This window comes from Rhamphochromis sp. 'chilingali' (genome assembly GCF_963969265.1).
Source record: "Rhamphochromis sp. 'chilingali' genome assembly, chromosome: 21".
Classification (NCBI taxonomy): domain Eukaryota; kingdom Metazoa; phylum Chordata; class Actinopteri; order Cichliformes; family Cichlidae; genus Rhamphochromis; species Rhamphochromis sp. 'chilingali'.
In genome coordinates, this window is record NC_137949.1 from 1,877,576 (window position 1) to 1,905,455 (window position 27,880).

General features: G+C 41.5%; 1 protein-coding gene across 1 annotated transcript in view; it reads right to left on the reverse strand.

Annotated features, from left to right (window-relative positions):
• nrxn3a (neurexin 3a) overlaps positions 1–27,527 on the reverse strand; it is a 219,672-nt gene extending 192,145 nt beyond the window's left edge. Inside the window, exons 1-2 of the mRNA XM_080870806.1 lie at positions 27,112–27,527; positions 14,819–15,931 (exon numbers count right to left, since the gene is read on the reverse strand). Coding sequence (XP_080726932.1) covers positions 14,819–15,503 — 685 coding nt within the window. The 5' untranslated portion in view covers positions 15,504–15,931; positions 27,112–27,527. The remainder of the gene's footprint in view (positions 1–14,818; positions 15,932–27,111) is intronic.
• Positions 27,528–27,880: the final 353 nt, after the last annotated feature.

Below are 27,880 nucleotides of genomic sequence, written 5' to 3' on the forward strand. Positions count from 1 at the left end.
AGCTGTCACGAATGCAAAGATATTTTGCAAAAACAGACTAGTGAGTTTATTCTGGAGCAGCTCATAGGTTTAGTTAGTAGCAAAAGATACAATGTTCTTGGTTAAAAACCAATTCTGCTCTTAGATCAGTGAAGAATATCTTCCTGTATTCGTTTGGGCCACTCACAGAAATGAAGCAATGGTGTGACTGACTTGCGATCCATTAAATCCTCTTAGCATGGACAAATTGGGCATGTTAGGGAGTTAACACGAACGCAGGCAGATGGAAGTCAATCTGATATACATTACATATTAATTCAGTTTAAAGTGAAGACTGTCAACTGTGCTCAAATGTCAAACAAGCTGATCCAGTGGTAATCAGGGGGAGGAAGTGTGTGTGTGTGTGTGTGTGTGTGTGTGTGTGTGTGTGTGTGTGTGTGTGTGTGTGTGTGTGTGTGTGTGTGTGTGTACACAACAAGCTGTAATAACGACATATTTCAATGAAAGTCTCGGCAGTATTGAATATGATGGCACACCAGTGATTACCAACATTTGACTGGTTAGTTTTCATTTCCAACGTTATGGTGGACGTTCTGGAGTCGATAGATAAAAAAACGATCCAGTTTTGATGCATGTCTGTCACTACTTGAAATTCTCCACAAAGAGTTTCAAGCTTTCTGTAATTCAGTGAAGCAGAGCACAGCCTTCGGAGAACTGGCAGAATCATTCACAGAGGGAATGACGTGACTCTCAGAAGAAGACAAAGAAAGTCGGAGGAACCATTGGTAGGTTTTAAACCCCTTTATGAAGTGCTCCAGCTAACAATGGCAATAGCAATGAATTTCAGTATCATTTTCTGACATTGTTTTCTAATGTTACATTTTGACAGCTTGTCTACTGAAGACAGTAAAAGTTAGAATAAAACAAAGTTTTAATGTCTTGATATAAAGTGCCTTGAGGTGACTGTTGTTGTGATTTGGCACTATATAAATAAAATCACTCACTAAGAGGCATTGTGTGCAGGCTTATCATTAGTAAATAAGATGCGTTGGTGCAGTAGAAAGAAAGTCAAAGGTTCATTTCATGACAGAAATCAGTGATGCAGATTGAAAACAAACATTACCTGAAACACTAGCAAGCAAAAGTGCAAAAACGCAGAGTCATTCATATGACTTAGAAGTGTCTGTTTATGTAGACTTGCTCTCTAAACAGTGTTAAAACGTTAGCTAACATTAGCCAACTTTAACTGTAACTTTAACCTTCAGTCTGCTGGCCAAGGAACTGATGTACTTTATTGTCTTCGTTTGTTACAGTTTCTTAATGTGGTCAAACTGGGCTTAGGTGATTGTTTACAGTACAGTTAGATTAGAGCTGGGCGATAGAACGATAACGATATGTATCGCGATATAACTTTTACTCGATAGAGAAATTAAGCTATCGCGATAGACCTCGCCGCTCTTGTCCTCTTAAAAAAAAAAAAAAAAAAAAAAGGTCAGCCAATCCAAATTAAGTAGCGCAGAGCCGAACCAATCACAGCCGCAGCGTCACGTCGCGTGACTTGTTACATACAGCACAAGTGCCAAGCCGCACGTGTGTTTGTTTGGGAAGCAGCCAGCAGGTAATGGAGGAAATGAGTGTGCCGACTAGAAAAATCAACCGAGCGTGACCGGAGAGAAAACAGATGATGGTTCCAACGCCGGAGAGATTGTCGAACGGAAGAGCCAGAGAAGTTCCGTAGTGTGAAGGTATTTCGGCTATTTCAAGTCTGACAAAAACAGAGTAGCGTGCACTGTAAATTGTGCCGAAAGCAAGTCTGGAAATACAATAAACTGGTGCATGCGTCACACTGTGCGCCACGTTATTGTTTCGGTGAAATGAATTTCTACAATACTGTTAATTCTACTCTCTGCAGTGTTTAAATGCTTACATGTACACACAGTTACTGTCCGTCCACACATACGACTCGGTTCTGCTTCTATGCCCCAGCTTTGTTTACTTTTTCCCACCGAGGCTTCTAGACTTCTGATTGGCCAACATTTCGGCACGGTTAGGAATCTAGCGCCACCTGCTGCTTTGGCATGTTCATAGCAGCGTTTTCCTTCATTTCTGCCTTTATGTGTGGACGGGATTATTTTTTAAAACGAAAACGGAAAATCTCCGTTTTCAAAAATACCCGTGTACGTGTGGACGTAGCCTCAGTCTCTGACTGGAAGCGCTAATTCGTCATTCGGCTTTTGTCAGACTAAAGTAACTGTTAAAACTGTTTGAAAAGCTCAGCTATACAACAAGGAGAGATTGAGAATTTCCTTTTAGTTCTCAGTTTATTTGATATTGACAAAAGTTAGTCAGTTTTGTCTGTTCTTCTGTAAAACAAACTAAGATTTATTTTTAGAATTAATATTTTGTTTCTAAGTGGAATTGACAATTTAGTCTGTTTCGTTTGTTCTATTTTGAAACTTAAACGCTTTAGCGGCTGCCTTTTGTGTAGTTTGCAATATTTGCCTTTATTTAGCTGAAAAAGTCTCATGTTCCTTAAGTACATCTACCCTGTTGAACTTATTATGGGAAATAAATATTTAAATAAAAACAAGCTGCTGATTATTTCACATTTTACTTGTGAGCAACGGCACATTTAAATCTTACAAATATAGTTATTTGGCTTATATCGTGATAGATATCGTTATCGCCTGAAATGAAAAAAACATATCGTGATATGAAAAAATCTCATATCGCCCAGCTCTAAGTTAGATGGACATTAGCTATTGTCCAACAGCCCTTATTCAATATTAGAATATTGCTATAAACCTTATTGGACTGTAAATCTGTTTCCCTGTTCATTTTACCTTTTGAGTGACAGAGGACGATAGTGAAGGAGAGGAGGAAAAGAAACAAGCAGCGATGGACTTGTAGTGGTAGTGGTCAGACCAGGTCATCATCACGGATGCCTCCGTACTTTGACAGCCCCTGTAGCCCCTGTTTGAGTATGTTCACTGATTATTGGTTATTACTGGTTATTTCACATAACTAAGCAGTGTGTTATGCTGTTATCAAATGTGCATATGCAGTGAGAACCAGGTGAGAAAATAGACTGATAATGAAGTTGGGTAGAAAGCAATAACTGCTGAACAAAGAAGAAAGAAAAAGAAAACCAAGATGCGTTTCATGGATACTTTGTACCACACTTAAAATACTGTGGGACATTTTAAATAAAACATATTCTTTAATATGAATGGTAACAGTTAACAGCCTTCAGAAGTAAAGCATGAGGGTGGCAGTATCATGCTGTGGGGAAGACTTTCAGGAGCGGGATCTGAGAGACTATTCAGAGTCAAAGGTTCAATGCAGCAGCGTACAGAGGCATCCTTGATGATGACCTGGTCTGAGCGCTCTGGCGGGGCAAAGGTTTATCTTCCCACAGGACCACAACCCCAAGCACACAGCCAAGATAAGAAAGAAATGGGTTTGGGACCTCACTGAGTGTTTCTGCATGGCCCAGCTGGAGCCCAGACTTGAACCCAGTTGAACACTGGAGAGATCTGAAAATGACACAGATGCTCCACATCATACCTGGTGGAGCCTGAGAGGTTCAGCAAAGAATATTTTGAGACAATAGGTGTGCCTGGCTTGTAGCATCATACTCATAAAGACTTCAGGCTGCAATTGTAAATCTCTAAAGGTGCTTCAACAAAGTACTAAGCAAAGGCTGTGAATAATTATGTACATGTTATAATTTTTGGTTTATTATGTTTAAAAACTGTTTGTTTAACTTTTTTAATTTAATGGTAAATGGACTGATTCTTATATAGTGCTTTGCTACTCTCCTGGAGTACTCAAAGCACTCTATACAACATGCCTCATTCACACAAGCACTTCTAAACACAAGTGCAAACTGAACTACATTCACATGATGAACGCATCGGAGGGCAACTCAGGGTTAGTATCTTGCCCAAGGATATTCGGCATGCAGACTGGGGAAGCCAAGGATCGAACCACCAACCTTCCGATCAGTAGCTGATCTGCTTGACCACCTGAGCCACAGCCACCCCAAAGTCCATTTTGGAATAAAGTTGTAACATGACAAAATGTGGAGCAAGTGAAGTGCTGTGGATATTTTCCAGGTGCACCGTAGTCTTGGAACTGATGACCTGTGTTGAACCTGCACAATAAAGAGAGGGTTTGCACAAATTTGAAAACCAGCTCTCTTAACAGTTTGCTTCTTGTCCAGGTGTGTGGAGCAGCAGTCTGATTGCATCTGTACTGAATAACTGCTTTAGTTGCTTGATGATTTGGTGGACTGTCTCCATGTGGTTAGGAGACCAAAATAACCTTGTGTGTATTTCTCCTCTTATCTACTATATTACATTAGTAGTATTAATAGTTCTTTAACTTACTTTTGAAAGTTCTGATTGTCACATTTGATCCTTTGCCTCATGTTTAATGACTAAAGCTCAACTGTAAAAGTCTTGTAATATACTGAAATCCAAATAACGTTCTTTTGAAAGTAGCATTGTAATGTGTACACAGCTAAACTTAGATGAAGAGAACTGGTTAAGAGACATGACCAGAAACTGACAGGACAGACTTCAGTTTCAATGACCAGCTTCCTCAGGAAATTCTGCAGAAACGCATGGTCCTGTTCCCAATTCAAACACAGACACACCCATACAAGACAGACATATATCAACATACAGCACACATCCACTCAGACATGGAGGGTACCCACAGAAGAACACACATCCATACACTCCCATTACAGCATCTTCAATAGATGGTCACATTATCGCTACAGTAACCACCAGACTCCTCCATGTTATTTCCAGCAATCACCATGAGCATGCAATCTTTTAGATTTTGCAGCCTGTTTTGTTCATCACATTGTCTCCAGTCTGCTGTTCCACCTGCTAGTCAGAATCCAGAGCAGCCCACCTATCCTTGGTATCACAAGCATATCATGTTCTCCAACAGTCTTCAGTAAAGATAAAACACTCTCTCCCACCACCTAGGATTCTTCCATAGATCTCCTTCTTGTACTCTGTTGCCTACAGCAGATTATGTAACTTCTATCACCTTGAGTACATACCATCCTCTTCTCCTGTGGTTGCAGGATTCTTCTTTGTCGCTTAGAAAGACAACAGTCTCAGGCCATGCATCAATTACCACATTTCGGACCAAATTACAATAAAAAAAAAATCAACTCCCTCTGAAAGTTCAGCTTTCTAATAACTTCAAAGGGCCACTGTTTTCACAAACCTTACAAATTGTAAGTATTTTAAGTTTCTATGCCCTTTGGACTCACAAGCACCCTGCAGTGTTTTAGCCACTAATGCTGTGATTTCCCTTATCTCTTAATGTTTGTATATCTCTACAATATCCTAAACTTTTCCAGAAGTCTGAAGAAACACCATGTCCATTTGTGGCATGTGCTACAGAGTCTACTGGAGAACTCGTTATATGTTAAAGCAGAGAAATGTGAGTCCCATGGGTCACCTTACTTGGTTTTGTATTTGAGGGTGGGCAAATGAAGACCAATCTGGAGTAAGTCAAAGCAGCCGTGAACTGGCACACCCTCACGACTCAGAAGCAGTTTCAGCGCTTCCTAGGATTTGCAAATTTTATTACTGAAGTTGACGCCTCTACCTCTGGTGTTGGTACACCCCTCTCCCAACGGTCCACTCTAGAAAGTAAACTATAGCCTTGCTCTTTTTTTCCTGTCATCTAACTGTTGATGAGTGCCATTGTAATGTCAGAAAATGGGAGCCGCAAGCTGTAAAGTTAGCATTAGAGGAGTAGCAACATTGTTTGTGGCAACACCCAAACACCCATTTGTCGTTTAGTCTGTTCAGAAATATCTAAATCAGGGGTGTCAAACTCAAATACACAGTGGGCCAAAATTCAAAACTGGAACAAAGTCGTGGGCTAACATTAATATTTATTGAAAAAAAAAAAAATCTTCCTCCAGATATAAGAATGAATCTTTTCTTATGGACTCAAACAAGTTTTGCTGAAAAACTGAATATGGAACAAGCAAAGCTTAATACTAAACAATATATATATTAGCTGTATAATACCAGTAGGCCAGCTCTAATAGTAATTTGGTATGGCTTCGCGGGCCAAATGTAATTAGGCTGCGGGCCAAATTTGGCCCGCGGGCCAGAGTTTGACACCTATGATCTAAATGATTGAATTCTCATCAGGCTCCATGGTCACTGCTTTTTGGATATTTTGACTTTGCCTCAGAGGATGAAACGGCCGAACCAGAAAACATCCTGCCATCCACATGCTTCATTGGCTCCCTCACCTGGGAGAAGGATCACCAGGTATCACCAGCTTTCAAGCCTTGGAAGCTGGTGCTACTAATTCCTACAGGTGTTCCAACCTTTCTGGATTACTTACAGCCCCGTCTGTCTGCATAAAGCAGTGTTGGACACACTGTGGTACCCTCGTCAGCATCAGCTGAACAGTACTGTGCTGCAGAAAGCAGTGTGTTGGTACAAACATGGTGAGAAAAAGGCAATTAACAATGGAAGAGAGACGGACCATCATAACTCTTATAAATGTAGGTCTGTCCTACAGAGAGACTGCAAAGAAAGTCAAGGTGTCAGTGAGTCCAGTTTCCTTCTGCACTATGAAACAAACTGTGACAGGAAGAGTCTGACAGACCCAGAGACACGACTGAATCAGGTCATGTGATGGCGGCTCACAGGACAACAGCTTCAAGCAGCTTAACAGTGCTCGTAGTAAGAAAGTCTGTTTCAGCTGTGAAGAGAAGACTTCAAGCTGCAGGTTTGACAGGATGAGTTGCAGCGAGAAAGCCAGGCAAGACAAAGAGGCTTGTCTGTGCCATGAAACACCAACACTGGACTGCTGAAGACTGGAAGAAGGTATTATGGACCGATGGATCAAATGTGAAATCTTCAGTTCATCACACAGGATCTTTGTCGTCGAGTAGGTGAAAGGATGGTTCCACAGTGTGTGTCATCACCTGTCAAACATGGAGGAGGAAGTGTGATGATCTGGGGCTGTTTGCTGGATCCAGGGTCGGCGACTTGTAGAGTGGGAGGCACCATGAACCAAAACAGCTACCACAGCATTCATGCAGCACCCTCTGGTATGGTGCCAACTAGGTCGGGGCATGAACCCGACCATTATCTTGCCTCATGATGAAGCAAGATAATGACCCCAAACATAAGTTGAAGCTGTGCCAGAACTACCTCAGGAATAAAGATGGTGAGCTTGAAAACATGGAGTGTCCAGCACAGTCTCCAGACGTAAACCCCATCGAGCTGGTTTGGGATGAACTGGACAGAAGAGTGAAACCAAAGCAACCTACAAGGTCCACATTTATGGGAACTTCTGCTACAGATATGGGAGAATATCTGATTTCTGTTGTAGACAGAAGCCACAGGTGTGTTCAGCTGTTATATCTGCCAAAGGGGCTACTTTGATGAGTCAAAAGTTTAGAAGGTCTATAGGTTATTTGTACTATGCTTTCATTGTAAGTGAATGAGATATTAAAATAAAAAATAAAAAATAAAATGTTTTCAATAAAAAACTGGATAATTGGGGTGTTCTAAAATGGTAGTGTATAGTGTATATACGATTTCCTGGTATACCGATTACACATCAGAGCTACAAAGAATCAGAAGAAAGCGCTTTATAATAATAATGGATTGGATTTATATAGCGCTTTTCAAGGCACCCAAAGCGCTTTACAATACCACTATTCATTCACTCTCACATTCATACACTGGTGGAGGCAGCTACAGTTGTAGCCACAGCTGCCCTGGGGCAGACTGACAGAAGCGAGGCTGCCATATCGCGCCATCGGCCCCTCTGGCCAACACCAGTAGGCAAGTAGGGTAAAGTGTCTTGCCCAGGGACACAACGACCAGGACAGAGAGCCCAGGGATCGAACCGGCGACCTTCCGGTTACAGATGCGATTCCCAACCCCCTGAGCCACGGTCGCTTTGCCAGGACCGATCGGAGGCAAACTTCATTTCAATACCACTGCATACCACGAAGCACTTTAACATTACGTTACCATCTAAATGCAAAACATGTTGCAGCGAGCACAAACTGTGGGAGCTGTTAGCGCTAGCAGTTAGCGTACCAAAAAAGGTGTCAGCAGCCCAAACTTGATGAAATAACTGGCTTCAGGAGCACAATTTGTTAGTCAACATCGGACAAACATACAAATTCTCTCACAAAGTAGATTGTTCTGGACTGTAGACCACTATCAGTGGTACAAGATAGGGGGTTAGAAAATGTGCTACAGTAGCATCAGGTGATCCAACTTTCCAAGTGCCGAAAGACTATTTCAAGTAAAATTCAACAACTGTGTGTGTGTGTGTGTGTGTGTGTGTGTGTGTGTGTGTGTGTGTGTGTGTGTGTGTGTGTGTGTGTGTGCATGTATGTGTGTGTGTGCACCTGTGTGTGTGTGTGTATGTGTGTGTGTGTGTGTGTGTGTGTGCATGTATGTGTGCATGTATGTGTGTGTGTGTGTGTGTGTGCACCTGTGTGTATGTGTGTGTGTGTGCATGTATGTGTGCATGTATGTGTGTGTGTGTGTGTGTGTGTGTGCATGTGTGTGTGTGCATGTGTGTGCATGTGTGTGCGTGTGTGTGCATGTATGTGTGTGTGTGCACCTGTGTGCGTGTGTGTGTGTGTGTGTGTGTGTTCATGTATGTGTGTGTGTGCACCTGTGTGTGTGTGTGTGTGCATGTGTGTGTGTGTATGTGTGTGTGTGTGTATGTGTGTGCGCGCGCATGTGTGCGCATGTGTGTGTGTGTGTGTGTGTGTGTGTGTGTATGTGTGTGCGCGCGCATGTGTGCGCATGTGTGTGTGTGTGTGTCTGCAGCAAAGGAGAGACACAGAGAAAGATGTGAACACATACATTTTTGATGAAGGTTCCAGTCAACAAACCAGTCAAACACTCACAGATGTCCACTGGGAGCCTCGTAGCATTTAATTCAATACAACTACCGAATCAGGAACCTTTGAACACTCTCTGTTTTCTCCAGCTCACCTCAGAAATTGCTTTTTACAAATTACTTACTAAACACTTTGAGGTGATTCACGAGGACTTTGACAAATCTGTTTATTCATCAGTGGATACACAGCTACCAGTAAGGTTGTGCTGCTTTTAATTCAGTACCCGAAAGGTGACGTGAGGATAGGAGAGGATTAGAGCTGAAAGTGGATTACTTAAAGGGATGATTCATGATGTACAGGAAAAAGTGTGAGAGCGCAGTGATTAATGAGGCATTCAAAACCTACTTTCTATCATCATTGTTGGCTAACTGATTTTTTTTTCTGCAAATTAGAAACACAAAAGGTAAACCAATACACTGACCACTTATCTACACACACATTCACCATTCAGGGACCTAAAGAACTAAGTTTCCACCAGCCGCCATGGTTCATGTTCATATGAACACACAGCTGAGCCGTGCAGCAGAAGCTACCTGCTCATGTCCAGGTTCAGTACAGCTGGTAGCTCAGTATAATGAAATCACTGTTACCTGCTTCTTTTAGTTTCTCAAACAACGCTTGTTTGGTATGTGGCTAAAATGTGGCACGACCTCTGAGTTACTGGTTTCTCAGTAACCTGGTTGACTTAAAGTGGTTAAACAATTAGCGCTGTTTTACTGCATCGCACATTCCTCAGATACTTTTAACACACAAAGGTGCATCTTTGTTTTAATGAGTTTAAAACCAAGTGCACATGCTTCTAAATAAAGTACCATCGATCAGATGTCGGTTTTTTGTCACAGCAAAGAATCAGCTTATCTTCTGCCAAACCTAAACAGACATGCCGAAAAACTAATATTGAATTTTAAGAATTTTTATTGAAGACTTAAACAACGACCATGTATCTATCTAATGTATCCTATTAGCTTACTGTTCCCAATATGCTGGAAAAAGTGGAAAGAGCTAGTAAAGTTGATAAGTAGGCATATCCAGCTCTTAAACCTCACTGGCAGAAGTGGAGACAGCAGATCACCTGCTCTGTCAGCTGCTAAAACTAGCAAATGTGACCACAGACATGTTTGTCACAATTATATTACCTCCCGAAGTGCAAAGTGGTATTCCTTGCATACCTGATGGCTTGTATGTTTTGCACATGGCACTTGTTCATAGATATTCACTTTATTGTTTGTGAGTAAACTGGCTGCTAACTACTACAGTACATCTCTCCTGCTTTGAGTCTCCTTCTGCTTGGGATGATGCATAATTCACAAAGACAGAGTAGAGTGAGAATGAAAGGCTAAAGCACAAATGAAAGTGAAGAGGAGCGGGGGGAGCGGGTTAGCTCAGTGCATTGAGCCGGCGCCTACATGCCATATGGCTGAAAGCGGCCGGCCTGAGTTCAAGTCTGACCTGTGACCCTTTGCCACATATCTGCCCTGCTTTCCTGTTGTTGCTTCACTGATCTGTCTGATAAAAGCTGGAAAAGGCCAAGAAACTTGACAAAGATTGGTTTCTGATATTTATATTGTAAGATTCTTTTTAGTTGCATTTTTTAATCACATTGGTCATTATCTCTAAATAATTTACACGTGTTTTAGAAGAATAAATTTAGAATATATGCTAAAAGCTGTATTTGTTTACTTTCAGTAAGATATCAGTTTCTCTCCATAATGTATTCAGAAAGCAGCCAATCGACCAATCCATACCAGCCAGCCTCATTAAGCATGTCATTTATGCCTTAACAAAAATTAATCTAAATTCTCTCTGGTTTGGAAGAGGCCCCTGCATCCCTCACCTATCACTGCTCTGCAGAAGGCAGCCAGGCGGATCGGCAAAGGAGGGAGAGCCAGACATAAATCAACAATGGGAATGGGTCCCAGCATGGAGGCTCCAAATCAAGGTCGGGAGAAAGCAGCCTATCAAACTACAAGGGTCAATAGATAAAAGGTTGTTAGGTGTGTGTGTGTGTGTGTGTGTGTGTGTGTGTGTGTGTGTGTGTGTGTGTGTGTGTGTGTGTGTGTGTGTGTGTGTGTGTGTGTCGTTTAAATTAATGATAATCTTTTAACGTACATTTTTTAATTATTATTATTTCTGTTTGCTTGCATTGCACATTATGTGTCAGAGCAGCCTGAGCTTTTGGCTTCACATTAGCTGTTCAGACATCGGTGTCATTATTTCGGAAACACTGCATCAGAATATATTACATAAGGCTGAGGTAAACAGTAAATGGACCTGTATTTATAAAGCGCTTTTCTACTCTGCGCACTCAAAGATATACATAAACAGTCCACTTTAACCAGTACACACACCACATGACTGATAATGGATGACTACTAGTCCCAAGGATTTATTCTATAGTCCATTCATCATACTTCTGAGAATACAAATCCATAAAAGTGCTGAGCATGTTAATATTACATTCAATACATACAGAGAATATGTGGAGGAGTAGCAGCTCTACTCTCCCAAATAGCAAAGTCCTCAGTTTATTTATAAAGGAGATGCAAGCCACCAATGTGAGTGAGTGCGGAGGACAGCTTTGAGTGCTCAGAGTAGGAAAGCACAATATAGGAACCAGTTCATATACACAAGTGGTCTGCGTATAATAATGCAACAATAACAGGCTTAACAAAGAGAGTAACAGTTATGTTGGGCCCATCTAGAAGTAAACCCACCTGCCTGCCCACTATTACACCACCTATTACACCACCTATTACACCACCTATTACACCACCTATTACTTCACCTATTATACCACCTATTACACCACATATTACACCACCTATTACTTCACCTATTATACCACCTATTACACCACATATTACACCACCTATTACACCACCTATTACACCACCTATTACTTCACCTATTATACCACCTATTACACCACCTATTACACCACCTATTACACCACATATTACACCACCTATAACACCACCTATTACACCACCTATTACTTCACCTATTATACCACCTATTACACCACCTATAACACCACCTATTACACCACCTATTACACCACCTATTACTTCACCTATTATACCACCTATTACACCACCTATTACACCACCTATTACACCACATATTACACCACCTATAACACCACCTATAACACCACCTATTACACCACCTATTACTTCACCTATTATACCACCTATTACACCACCTATAACACCACCTATTACACCACCTATTACTTCACCTATTATACCACCTATTACACCACATATTACACCACCTATTACACCACCTACTACTTCACCTATTACACCACCTATTACACCACCTATTACTTCACCTATTATACCACCTATTACACCACATATTACACCACCTATTACACCACCTATAACACCACCTATTACACCACCTATTACTTCACCTATTATACCACCTATTACACCACCTATTACACCACCTATTACTTCACCTATTAATTCACCTATTACACCACCTACTACTTCACCTATTACACCACCTATTACACCACCTATAACACCACATATTACACCACCTACTACTTCACCTATTACACCACCTATAACACGACATATTACACCACCTACTACTTCACCTATTACACCACCTATTACACCACCTATAACACCACATATTACACCACCTACTACTTCACCTATTACACCACCTATAACACGACATATTACACCACCTACTACTTCACCTATTACACCACCTATTACACCACCTTCATGTGTTTTAAAAACTAGAGAAACGCTTTGTTAATTGTATGTTTTTTATGTTCCAACGTGAGAAGTTCTGTTTTGTATTCAGTGTAGCCTGTTTTTATGTTTCCCTTCGTCTTTTTCTCTCTTGTTTTGTTAACTTTATCCACAATTGTTCAATAAAAATATTCTGAGTAAAAAAAAACTAGAGAAACTTGTACCTGTGTTGATCTGCTTCTGTTTCCTGAAACTGTGCCAGTTTTGACAGATGGTTAGATGGTAACAGATTCAAAAGTGGGCTCTCTCTCTTACAGCAATATAATCTTCTGACGTCACCTTTATCATATTCATTATCTTAAGTTACCATCATTTTTTTAATCCATCAGTCTAAAGACAGAACAAACTTGGACAAATGCTTCCCTGAGCTGAGACTACAGACATGTCTTTATAGGTTTCATTCTATTCATGTAAAAACCATATTGTAGGAAACGTCAGCAAACGCATCCCAAAGAATCAGGCTTTAAGACAAAAAACAAGAAACTAAATGGAAACTAAACTAAATTCTGAAAGATCCCTGCCCAAATGACCCATTTAGAATTGTTATAAATCTTCTAAATAGTAAAGGATGAAGGCAAATAACAGGTCTGATAGCAGGATAACAAAATGTTCTTATATATTGGACTGGCTCTGGGAGCAGACAGGTCAGTATACAGAAAGTGTGGCTTCCCCTCTCAAGCAGACAGTCCTCCACTCTGCACATGATGTTAAACGTTAGGCAGTCTTCTCCAGTTCTCAAAAGCAACCAAAAGACACGAATCAATGCACAAACACTTCTTCCCTCCATGTGAGTTAAATGCCTTCCTTCAATCAGCTGTACAAAGGCAAAGCAGCTGAGCTACCACCAAGACAGAGAGAAAAAGGAAAGCCCTCATACCTCCTCCTACCTCGAAGACAGATTAAAAGAGTCTAATCTTTAAACTCCAGATTCCCTGGCCTTTGTCTGTGTGCTGGGGATGTGGCATCAGCCCAAATGGGATGGAAATTCTATATTTGTGAAAGGTTAAGAGAAGCACGCCAAAGTCTACGAAACACGGAGGAAAAGAGAAGAATAAATGTATTTAAATGACATCTGATCTAAATTAATTAAACAAAAAAAGAGTCCAGGGACTTTTTCATCTAAGTGGTATTGATTATCTTATAAGGAGTCAGATTATTGTGTCTACTTAGTAGCTGAAGGATGGTGGTTTGGACAAATGTGTATTGATTGTGAATAATTAAATTCATGGAAAGAGTTTTCAGCGCACATAAAAGGAGAGGTGCTGGGATCTATTTCATGTACCAGTGGTACTGTTCACAGAGAAAGAAGCGAATTTTCGGAGCTCAGGATTTATCAAATGACAAGAAGTTTCTATGTAAAGTCAATCAACGTGCCTTTTATTTGGCCTGTAGGGAGGAAATAAGTAAAGGAGGTTTCTTTAAATAGAAATCAATTTCACCCTGGCTACATACATCTGTAAAGCAATTGAAACACAGCTCCAGCAAAATTGTCAGCACAAAAGGATGTGATATAAAGCACCTGCCATCGTGTGATTGGGTAAAGAAAAGGGACTCGGGGGGGCCCGTTCTCTGGAAAGACATCCTTATCACTGCCTGCAGGGCCGATGTCATTAACCTGGACTTCACTAACTGTGGCTGGATTAGATTCTGATTTTATGGTGTAATCATACAAAAACACATCCACACGCTCGCCCAGATTCCTGCTGTGACAGCGGAGGGAAAAAAGCCAAGTTATGTGCAAAAGGACAATGTTTTAACATTCTTATTATGAAGTTATTTTCACTAAAGTCGGCTATATACTGTCCCAGCTAAAGCCCATTCTTATTTGAGCTAGTTCAGCTTTGCCTCTTAGAGCGAAACCACGTAGGAGTAAGAATATAGGCGGGGTTACACTGCTTATTAGCCACATGCTAACACAAACGCTGTTTCAGAAACAGAAGATGTCAGAAGATCTTTCAAATAAAGTCTCATTACAGTAGAAAAGGGGAACATAACTATACCCTGGAAGACGTCGCTACCAACCGCCAGGATACTGAGAGGCTGACACGCCAAGTTTAAACTTTTTAGCAGTTTTAGTCCTGTCTAAATCCTTCAGGATCAATAGCAGCAGGATTTCTAGGTGTTTTACCTTCGCTGCAGAAGCGGCCCTTGTATTCTGTTTTGGAGCAGTCACAAACCGGTTCTCCGTCCACCACTGTGCACATCCCACCATTCTCACACGGGTTCACGGTGCACCATCCTTCCGACTCCAGCGGCACGTTAAGGCTTCCTAGGAACAGGGGCTGTGAGATGCCGTATTTGAGGTCTGCGATTGTGCCACTGAAGGGCTGCATGTTTCGCACTGTAGGCAGTGTAAGTGCACCGCTGCGGATATCCTGAGGCACTCCACCTAGGAACAGGTCGCTGACTATTTTCATGAACTGACGCTGAGGCTTTACCTCGCCTGCTTTGGCTTGGCCGTCCAGCACCAGCACTGTGCGCAGGTTGTACCTGCTCAGGGTGGCAAAGTGCCAGCTGCTGTCATCTACCCGTCTGTCTGACACAACAGTGGTCTCAGCACAGTCGATGCTGAAGCGCAGCCGCAGTAGTCCCTCCGCCACTGAGAGCTGTAGAAAGTCACAGTAACCTCCATCGTCAAAGTACAGCAACAGTGCGTCTGAGGCCTCTGTCTTAAACTGGAAGCTGAGGTCACCGCGGGTGCTGGCATCCCAGCGGAGGTAGCGTGCCCACTGACCTGGTGTACCTAAAAACTCCAGTCCCAGGCATGTGCTGAGGAACACATGCAGCCTGATAGAAAAACCTACAAGATCCATAGCTGTAAGTAATTTCTTAATCCAAAAAAATGTCTGACGAGAATTCGGTTAGATTCAAATCTCAGGGACTGGACTCAGTTTCAGGGTTCCACAGTTCAATCTTCAATATAGATATATTTGGATAAACATTTATTATAAAAAAATATGTCTTTAAAAGAGGGAAAGGGCAATAGCAGGAGAACAGTCGTTGTAGTTAACAGTCGTAAGGTAAATTGTCCAGGTGTTGCAGGGCAGTGATTGTTGTCCTTTTAAATGTTACCGAGCAAGCTGACAGAAGGAGGAGACCTTTAAGACGTCGCCCTGCTCTTCAGACCGGACGAAGATGGAGACTTGTGGTGCGAGGTCATGTGAGTGGAATTTCCTCCTTCATTTTGTCTGCTGGGATGTGGAGCTGGCAGGGGAGCCGCTGGCCTTTTGCAGTTACATCCCTGTCACAAAACAGAAGGCACATGGTTACAATGAGTCCACTATGCAGCACACATGCTAGACCACTGCAGCTCTGTTCCAGGCTGTTCACATGGATGCAGTTTCAGTGGCAGACACAGACACAAAGTGGAGCACTAAAATGCATCTGTGCACATAGCAGCTAGGAAAACACTTGTTGTAAAAAATGCAGTTTTGTTTATTAGAATTTCATCATCTTTATTTCATATTCAGAGATGTGCAGAGATAATCAGAGGGAAAAACCAGGTTACACACTCAGCTGTGAATGGTCCACTAAATACATTCAACCTTTTCTTTCTAACCTGCACGCTGCAGAAAACAATCCTGAATAACAGTGCCTGTGAAATCACTGCATTTTTCCCTCCTCCACAAAGGTTGTTGGGAGTTATCGGTCATCTGCTAGGGAAATTAGTCTCATTATTCTCATGGCAGTGCATGACTATCAGTCAGCCAGGCGCACTGCCTTTATCTGATGACCAGCCTGGAGAGACAGCTTTCAGCTTCAGCTTTCAGCTGAATAAAAAGAAGCACAGAAAAAACACAAGCAGGCACGGATCCACTAGCTAAATACTATTTTATTTAATAAAATCTCAGTTTATATATTTTTTAATACAGACAAATTGTACACTCGGTCTTTTATATTCCAAAAAATTATATTTATGCTTTCTGTATGAACTGTCAAGTCCTTCCACAGTACTATCCAAACATCTTGAGACACCTCTCGTTGCTTTACTTATTTCTTGATTTATTCACGTCCAAGGACAAAGAACAACGAGCTTACAGTGAGCCTGAGGTTCAATAGTTTTTCATCATAGCTGCTTTTCACTCATTTTCAATCCGGTCCATTTTCAGAGCTGTTTGCTTTTGTTTTTAGTTAAGCTTCCCAACACTAACCTATGAAGCACTCAAGCATCAAAAAGCACCAAACTCAAGAGAGGACAGCATAGAAAAGAACTCATTTTAAACTACATCGTCTTTAGTCTAATCTATAAAAAACAAATAACAAACACAACACAAAGATAAGCATCGAATGGTCTTTTTGCACCAATAACTTGACATATCTCAGAACACATCTGACCTTTAAGAATTGAAGGAAACTGGACACCTGGAGGACAAAAGAAGAAGTGTCAGGCCTAAAAAACTACACACAGCAGATAATATCTGAAAACCATGTCTTTAAGAAACAGCGAAACATTTAAAGACACAGAGGCTAAGACTTGCTCCTGGACCCTCAGTTCATCCGGCTTGTGTTCACTGGAGCGCCGTTAGAAAGGTCTCACGTAGCTGTCATGGAGCCGATCTTAAGGAAGAAAAAAAGTGATCTATGCCAAATTACACAAGCACTCGTCTACAAACATCTGTGGCAACTGGACTTACAGTATGATGAATACAAGTATTGAAATTTGTAGGTGAAACTGTCAGAAAAGCAGCACAAAAGTGAGTGTGTACAGCAATGTGTAAGCCCCGGTGGAGGCTCTGTTATGGTTCGGGGCTTCATTTCAGCCAGTGCTGCAGAGGAAGTGTTCAAAATTGGTGGAGTTATATTTTCTACACCACACTGCTAAAAATAAAAAATAATAAAGGAACACTTGGGGAAAAACTGGCTATCTGTACTGATATGGACTGGGTAGCAACTAAAAGATGCCACATCAGGGCAGGGATGGAAATGAAAAGTGGAAAAGAAACACAGGAGGCTAGTCTGAAATGTCATTGCAGCAACTCAAAATAGTACCCAGTAATTTGTATGGTCCTCATGTGCTTTTATGCATGCCTGACAACATTGAGCAGGATGGTGTCCTGGGGAACTCCTCCCAGATCTGGACCAGGGCTTTACTGAGCTCCTGGACAGTCTGAGATGCAACCTGGCAGGGCCAGATGGACCGAAACATAATGAACCAGAGATGTTTTTTGGCTTCAGGTCAGGCAATGGAGTCCTTGATCCTCTAGGAAGTCCACATGAGACCAGCCACTGCATAAAGAAGAACCCCGACAATGTGTCAAGTCTGACGATCTGTCTATCATCCCGATACCGATCAGGTGCCTCTGTGTAACCTGAAGAGGTCTGAGCGTCCCTCTATGGTTATATCGCTCAGACCATCATATGGCCACCAAACCGGTCATGCTAAAAAAAATTACAGGCAGCACAACCTTCTTTCTCCGTGTCTGTCACATGTGCTTAAGGTGAACCTGTGGTAGACCTGCTGATTCTGATATATATGGCACATCCCAGTCGTATTCCACAGTGTGGGGCAGTGATCACAAGCCCCTCTAGAGGACGGTGGGTCAACCTCATGAAGTCTGTTTCTGATTGTTTGGTCCGAGACCTTCGCACCTGTGGCCTGACAGAGGTCATTTTGTACGGCTCTACCGATCTTAATCCTGTTGTAAGAGGCCCCCGCCTGTAAAACCATTCTTGTTTTGTGGCTGTCTCTTTGACTACGTTCACACCGCAGGTCTTAATGCTCAATTCCGATTTTTTGATCAAATCCAATTTTTTTGTCTGCTTGTTCACACTACAAATAAAATGCGACAGCAAACGTGCTCTAGTGTGAACGCTCGATGCGGCCCGCATGCGCAAAAGAAGATGTCATACACAACGCGCTCTGTTTAGACCCAAAGCAAACAATATTGTTTGACTGATGGCCCTTAATAGAAAGACTTCGGACTTTACGTTTCCCAAATTTTGCTTTAAGTTATTTTGTTATTTACATAATAATGTAAATAACCTAATAATGATCCTTATTGCTGTTTAAGAGAGGAGCGGTGCTTCAAAGGATAGTTGCAGATTTCTGTCAGAATCTGCAGATTATATAGTACAAATAAAATGTTCACGTTGTCTTCCCAACAGTTTCACTAACATCTACACGGGATGGCCAGGAAGCGTTCGCGATGTCTTCTCGGGCGCTTCCCCGGCGCTGATAATTGGCGTCTGTCTTGTGTCAGTGACGTAAAAGACGGATTTAATGCGACATGACCGTTCAAACAGCAGTCGCTTTCTAAAACATCTGATATGTATCGGATTCAGTACCACATACGAAAGTGACCCAGATCGGATTTGAAAATATCGGATTTGTGCCGTTCACACTGTCACACCATGATCGGATATGGGTGGCATAGGGTCAAAAAAATCGGATTTGATGCGCTTTGCCTGCAGTGTGAACGTAGCCTTAGTTGCTCCTCTGTTGTCTCATTAACACCAAGGCACCTCAAAGTGATTAGCAACACCTGTTACCTGCAGTGCATCTGGAAAGTATTCACATTTTGTCCCGTCACAGCCTTATTCCAAAGTGGATTCAATTTGTTTTCACCTCATAATTCTTTGCATTATAGCCCTTAATGAGAAGATGAAAAAACAGCTTAAATTCCTGTAAATGTATTAAAAATAAAGAACAAAAATGTAACACGTACATAAGTATTCACAGCTTTTGCTAAATATTATGTTGAACCACCTCTGACAGCAATTCCAGCCTTCATGAGTGTGATGCTAGAAGCTTGGCACGCCTGTCTTTGGGAAGTTTGTCCCACTCATCTTTGCAGAAGCTCGATTGCTCCACCAGGTTGCATGGTGAGCATCGGTGCACAGCCATTTTCATATCTCTCCAGAGATGTTCAATCAGGTTCAAGTCTGGGCTCTGGTCTTGCATCTTAAGGACATTAACAGAGTGGTTAACATTAAGGATGTCTCTGTAAATTCCTGCATTCATCTTTCTCTTGACCCTGACTAGTCTCACAGTTCCTGCTGGGCCTAAACTTCTACTACTCACCTGGGTTTTTTGAGGAGGTTTCACCCTAGTAGGGAAACAGCAATAGTAGGATAGAGAATTTTGTTTCTCGTGGTCTGGGAGTCCTTTGTCAATTTCAAGACCCTGCTTCTTACTTTCATCCTCCACTTCCAATTCTGAGTGTCAGGACAGAGACTGAATATTTATGTACATTTTTATTCCTTTTAATTTTTAATACATTTGCAAGAATTTCATTCAAACATTTTTCACTTTGTAATTATGGGTCATTGTGTGTAGAATTTAAGGTGAAAATGAATTGAATCCATTTTGGAATACTTTCTGGATGCGCTGTAACTGATCGGAGCAAGATCACAGAAGTTTAGTTGACTTAATGCTACACTCTGAATAAACAGGGTTCCTTTAACTGTTTGGATCAGTGAAATTTCCCTAAAATTTACTAAATACTAAAATGTGTAAAAAAAAAAATTTAAAAAAAATTGGTGCCTTACTAAAGTAATCTGAGTAGTTTTTGTGCACATAATGAATCAGACGAGGAAATGTATACAGCTGTACATTTAATTCACCAGCAGGTCATGTCCCACTGTGATCTACAGCAACCAGTTTTTCTCACCATCGCAGTAAAATAAATCTTTCTAGAATTCAAAGTTTCCCGACATATTCCGACATGGAGCCATGAAATTGTGAACACGGGTAAGGGCGGATAAATTACAGCGAAATTATAAAATCAAAGAACGCAGGCCAACCTGAGCGTGGAGGAGGCATGTAAACATAATAATAATCCATATCTCCACTGCAACAAGTACGTCCTCCACTCCTGAGTGATAACTGAAAACAATATCTTTGAATAATCAACATGAAGTTCGACTTTTTCTGTTCTGTTCATGCGCACTGCTCCCTGTTATATAATAATCAGGGTAATATTTAGCAGGCATTGTTACAGGCCTGCACCGAAAAGTCATTAATATTAGTGTTGGAACTGGCAATGTTTCCAATACATATTCTGTCGTGCATACAATGTTTCTAATATATATTTGTGTACAATATTACTACGTAGAATTATTACTGCTGCATTTTCTCTCTCAGTGTGTGTGTGTGTGTGTGTGTGTGTGTGTGTGTGTGTGTGTGTGTGTGTGTGTGTGTGTGTGTGTGTGTGTGTGTGTGTGTGTGTGTGTGTGTGTGTGTAAAACCCCATTATAAATAAGACATAACTAAAATTAAGCTCTTTTTTTTCATGCACAGCATTAGGATCAGTTAAACTTCATAGTTGATCATGATGAAGGACTTTGATACATTTTCACATGACAACTTTACGTTTAAAGACTTTTAATTTGGTGTCACAAACTGACAAAAATTATACAAAAATGTTACCTTCATGACTTTGATCTAAAACAGTCTTCTAACATAAATGTAATAGTGACACTTACAGCAATGATGTGGGTTTTTTATTTGTACACACAGTACTGATGTATTTTGTTGTTGTATGTGATAATTATTATTAAATGTATGAAGATCGGCCGACCAGAGTATTTCACAAAGCTTCTTCTGTACACGGTCTACAATAAGAATAAATCATCTTTTTAAAAATGAAACCGTAGATCAGCCCTTTGAATATTTACACTCTCGGTGAGTTTATTGAAACACCACCCGAATCCTTTGCTGTGTCTCGGGGTGGGAGCTCTGGCGAGATGTCATGTGACAACTGTTTGGGTGAAAAATCTTCACCACTCATTTTTCAGCTCTTTTGAAATGTGGGCTCGTTATACTGTGGATCATGATTAATTATGAAGTCTTAACCAGATGTCACTGCAAATTGTTTTCTGGGCTAAACTGTGTCAACTACTCATACAGCCTCAGTATGTGCCCAGTGGTACGAGTTATGCAAACCATTTGCACAGGAATGCTCACCTCTGTGAACACACCAGTATAAACATGCAGTGCAGTCGTGTTAATATCACTGGACACTTTTCAAGTATAAACTGAGAAGTGAAATCAAGAAATATTTTAATATACTGTTTTACACGGACACACATAACATTTTGTTTTATGTTGTTGATCATTACTTGGTTGTTTGCTTGGGTTACCATGGTAATACAACTTGATGTAACCCAGTAAAGTAAAGCAGCCAAAAAAGGCCAAACTGGCATTACTGACATAAATTAAGCCATTTTTGACGGAGAGAGTCTCTGCAGTGTCTGTTTAGCAGAAATAACAGAATTCAAAACGAAACCAGAACAGAGACAGCCACGGATGTTTGCATCATCATATCACTGAACCTCCAAAACGATCCTCGTAAGACTTTTACGTGTTGTGTGATGATTGTGTCATATGACTCTATCAGCACACACAATGTCTACAGTGGGCTGGTTCTTTTAGAGCACCTTTCACTCAGACCACTTTATAGAACATGTTTCATTCACAGAAGCACGTTCCACATCTAAGTGAATGCACACAGCGTGCATTCATACTCCAACGAATCCGTCGGGATCAGTTCAGGGTTCAGTAAATTGCCCAAGGGTACTTCAGCATGCCGACTAGGGCAGCCAGGATTTAAAATACCAGCCTTTCAATTAGTACACCTGCACTATCTCACTGTGCTATGCTGAACCCCTCAATTATCAGCTGCTCCACTCTTGGAAACACTTCTCTTCTTCATTAATGCCAAAGATGATTATTAAATGTTGCATTTAGAAGCAAACTTTATCATTTCATTTACTCGGATATTAAGGATGTTAAGAATGTGCATTTTATATTACTCGAGTAGCAGCCATCATCTACAAAACATTTTGCATCACTTTAATACGCATCCCAAAAAATTAATTACATTTTTTAAAAGACCTGCAGGATGGTGAGAACATAATGTTTAGCTGATTTACTGAAAACAGGAACTTCCAGCTAGCAGCACAGGCTGCAGGTATAGTTCAAATCCTTTGAAATCTTCTATGAATGTTCAAATGAGTAAAATCTTGATTTTTAAATGTTCTGTGGTTGTAGTCGTAATTTGCATTATCAGCCCCACATGGGCATCGCAGTATTAGGCAGTAAGAAATTGAGGATGCAAGTCTGCAGTTTTGGTTTCAGGATGTGTACACTCTGCACGACGCGTGTGCACACGTGTGTGTCTTTTGTTGCTGTGTGAGAAGTGTTGGGGGTTAAAAGGCTAAACGGCATGGATCATTGTTCTCGGTAAAAGGCTCCTTTGACGAACCCCACAGGGACGACTCCACATACACTCACTGACAAAAGGCAGCAGCACACTGAATCCTATTAAGAGCCACACGGACTGGAGTGAAGCGTGTGTGTGTGTGTGTGTGTGTGTGTGTGTGTGTGTGTGTGTGTGTGTGTGTGTGTGTGTGTGTGTGTGTGTGTGTGTGTGTGTGCAAATGCAGATGAAAGCGACCAATCGGCTGGCCTCTTGTGTTTAAATTGATGCTACTTGCCAGTAATTTTACAGCAGGTGCCCTGATCACAAGCGTAACCCGTTGCACAAAAACACACACGCATGCGGTAATGCTGTCCAGATGCAGAGACAAAATGTCCTCCATAGCTTAACGATAATATCTCAGGCTACAGATTTTTGGGACGCGCTTATCTCACTGAGAGTAAAGCCTCCAGATACGTACAGAGACACTGGCCATTTTGCATCTCACAGCGGATTCAAAGAAGTGCCATTTTCTTTGCTGGCTTTATTGCTGCAGTGGTACAAAATCATTTGAGCAGCACATGCATGCTGACAGTGGCGAGGAGGAGGAGGAGAGACAGCAGAAGGAAAGATGAGTGGAAACAGAGATGGAGGAGGGAGGGATGTTCCACCTCATCCATTCCCACTCATGCATTTCACAAAACACCCTAACACTATTCTTCATCACACTGCAAACACATACTTCAAGTCTGTAACAGACCTTTCCTGGTACACAGAGCAGCACTGATCCACCATTTTAGGCAGATGCATTTGGGCTCAGTTCTTCTACACAGACTGGATGTGACGATGTGCTGTGATGTCCTGAAACCTCTGGACAAGCCGCTGAGATAGCGTGTATTTGTTCCTCAATAGAACGTCTCTTTGCTTCTCTGTACTCGTGTGTTTATTCCTTTGGCATGAAATGAAACATGAAATTACAGATGAGATTAAGAGATGGTCAAATGATCATTGTTCAGCTTTTTTAGACAGTAATAATGTTTTTTGATAATTCTAACAGACATGAAAATCATGCCATGAAAATCTCATATGACGACAACCTAACAATCCATCATATGTACCAAGGTACTGGCAAAATGTGCAGAATCTCTATTAGAAGTCGACTAAAATAAATCATTTCATCTTTTTAAGGTGGAAATTGTAATTTGTTTGACTGAAAACATTGTTGGGTTTTGGTTTTTTTTTTGTTTGTTTGTTTGTTTGTTTGTTTATTTGTTTTTTGTTTTATATTTTTATTCATACAATTATCAAACAATTCAACGTATCAACAGAGAAACGTCGTGGAAACCAAATATATTCATTATTAAATTCTGACCCTAAAACCTTCAGCATGAAATGAGTCAACGTTCAGTCTCATTTTCTTTGCTGACCTGTTAAAAGCTTCCATATTTTATTACTGCAGATTGTTCGTTTTTAAATAAACTACAAGTTCATTAAATTAAATAACAGCAACATAAAAGAAAGCTAAGCTGAGGGACGGTGTGTGTGTGTGTGTTTGTGGAGCAAAGGAAGGGAGAGAGCGGGAGGGGGGTGTATTTGGCAGCGGTTGCGCGTGGGCACCGTGTTGTTATCCAGCTTCTCAGCAGGCAGGACACGCCTTCCCTGGGCTCCGTGATTTCTGCTGCAGCACCCTTCACGGCATTACATCACCCAGTCAGAGAGCACCCAGCACCCCACAAACTCCCACAGCCTCGTGCACGTGTGCTCAACGACACCACAGACGCCTATACTTTACCAACGGCAGTACACGCAACACGCGAGCGCACGCGTACAGCATACACTCCATAAGTCTAATCACGAGTGTGCACGTTCGAATAAAAAGAATAAACGACTGCACGTGTACGCGACAGCCAAAGCACGGATATACACCTCTCAGCCACACACACACCGCCACCACCCGTTTACGTAACACCAGACAGCCTAATAGCTGAGGACTTTTTTCATTTGATTGAAGGTATTTTAATCACCTTATATTTCTCATGTTATCCAAAAACTCGGTTATTGAATTGCCCATCATTAAGCCTAAAACCTTCATCAGAAATAACTTGTATTTTCAGGCTGACACATACAATTTTAAATGATCAGTTGTTCACAAAATTGAGATTTTTTTATGGCCCAACTATGACACACTCACAACGAAAAAATGCAGAAAACGACCAAACTAAAGAAAAGAGCATTCTCCAGAATGCTGCGTATTATTTGACTCTCCCCGCCCAGTGGGATTAGTGGTACCTTGAGAGCCCTTGGCTTTTTACACTTGATTTGTCAGCGTAGTTAATCGGCTGCCAACCACGGGGGAAAAGGGACAGCCAAATTACCCGAATCACCCCCACCCTCCACACTACCACCACCACCCTAACCTTAAATTAGGATGAAGGAAAATTAAAGGGGTGTTTTATATTTCTGCATCAAACACGCGTCGTATTCTGAGGCGTTTTTCAGTATATATCAACCCAACACTGGATCACATGTTAATAATGAACACACATTTACAATCAGATTTAACACAACCTGCCGAGAAATATTTAAAAATAATCAAACGAAAGATTTTTTTTCTTCCTAGAACTGTCAGCCTCGGAGAATATTAGCCATTTAAAGTGTAGGTGATGAGACATCATTGGGCCCTTTGCAGGGGAAACAGACGCATTCTCTAGGTTTGGGTTACGCCCATCCACAGAAGCGTTAAAAAATCCAGATTAGGAATTCCCCGTGCATAAAAGCACACAAAAAAAATCTAATCCTATTAACTCTACAAATCCGACACATCGAAATATGCACTGCAGCGGCGAAGAAAAAAATATCTAATTGCCATCCGCCTGAACTCATTTTCACTCTTGTTCATGGGTTCGAAGTAGAGCTGATGTTAGACGGCGTCAGATCGAGGCCTTGATTGTTATTTTGCGGCAGACGGTGGATTCTTATACAAGCGCGGGGCCTTTTGTTTTTGTCCTGTGGAAAACAGTCAGATTTGATGTAAATGAGACATCCTGCATTTGCCGCAGTGTAAAAAAAATGGTGTAAAAGGGGGAAAACACTGTCCAATTAAAATGACATTTTATTTATTTATTTATTTATTTATTTATTTATTTATTTATTTTGTTGTTGTTGTTGTTAAATGAATTCGAGTTGATCTTATAATCGGGCCCAGTTAAAACAGGCCCCTTCAGCAAATGTGGAGTGATGCAGATGAAAAAAAGTTGTAAGCTTATTGTGCGCCATGAAAGGCAGTTTGCTGAGAGGAGCAGTCAGCAAACCTCCCTGCTGTTACTGCGGACGCCATTTGATCCACAGGGGGAAAACCAAAATCCAAAAACTCCTTTTACGGAAATGAAATTTTCCTCACATATAATCGCTATGCTCCATTTCAGCGGAGCACGTTCGTTTTCCAAGCAAATGCTAAAACTGAACCGGCTATTATTGATCTTGATCGAGTAATGTGAAGGCTTTTAAAGAATTCCGTTGAGTTGCGCTTAGCTTAAAAAAAATCAGAAAAATGGGGGGTGATTGAGGAATGTGGTGGTTATTTCATGGCGAGGAAGCGTGCAGCCTGCCGCCGCGCGCTGTCCATCTCCGGAAGGTCATGAATCAAACTGCTCAAATGACACGAAATGACATGAAGCTAAATGTAAAGATTGTAGGCTGGGTTTGTGGGGCCTAAAGGGCGTCGCAGTGTGTTTGACATTCCAGCATAAAAGCTGCAGACAAGAACAATGCGCGGACACTGGACACCTGGCGTTCACCTCATCTATTATTCATCATTTTAAAAACGAGTTCTGCAGGTTTCCCTCAAAGCCCCGTTTTTCATATTCAACACGAGCATGTTTATTTGTGTATGTGTGAAATATAATGAAACGAAAATTGAGCATTTCTGTTGTAAACACCGAGAGAGTGGAGGGGGGTGTAATTCTACACCCGCCAGTCACTGTGCGTCTGTTCCATCAGACCAATTTAGAAGACAACATGGCAGAAATTCTCATTTTCAGCCCCTCAGACGCGACTTTTCCTTCAAGGAGACTCGGCACATTCGCCGTTTCGGTGCGTAAAAATTGTGAGTGAAGGGGAAACTCCCGTAAAAGTGGCTAGTCCCGTGGTACCTGTCCGTCAGGAGTGGAAACTCGATCCGCCTCTTCCCCATATTTTCCCTGGAACATGCTCCTGTCTCAGTTCAAGTCATACGTGGATAAATGATATGGACAGACTAGACTACACAGACGACGTTACTGACCTTAGTTAAACAGACAGCCAAGAGTATCCAACTGCTAAAATCCAACTCCACAGAGATCTTTTTTCCTCTTCTAGTCCAGACTTGTGTTTTTTTTTTTAAGCAGCAGTGTTTCCGGCGCCGGTGGTGCTGATGTAGAGACGGTACAGTGACAGCTTTATCCTTCCTTACAGGTGCGACGACCACGGTGCATCATGGGCACAAAAGCCGCTGTTAGCTCGGTGCCACTTGCAGCGGCTGCAGGCGAAAGGCGCACACGCGCGCGCCACCCAGGTCCGCCCTCTCCTCAGCACCAGTACACGCCATTTAAAGGCATACTGGTTAATAACGGCCCGCTCTTTCGCACTCACACACCTCTAAATATGGTCTTTTGCGCTTTAGGCTGGTAATAGGCTTTGTCAGGAGGTGTGGTGCTTCACTTTATCACCGTGGGTCAGCAGCATACCAGATCTTTCGGGCTTCACATGTGGAGAAGAGCATGATGTAAGGTGTAGCTGCACTCAGCCATTGATTTGTGCTGTGTTTACAGTGTAATCGATATTACTGATAACCTGACTGATTATGCATTACATTGTTTTTGTTTTAACCATAATTGAAGAATATGTGACAAAAAAGTTTTCTTTAAATTACCTTTTTTTAATAACTCCCTTTATTGTGGCCTTTCTCTGTAGCTGAGATAAGAAGATCTTCACTAAAGAGAAGCTTTATTAGAGGAGGAGCCTGTCAGCAGCAGGCTAACAGTGCTGCTATCCAAGGTGCTGAAATGCCCGCA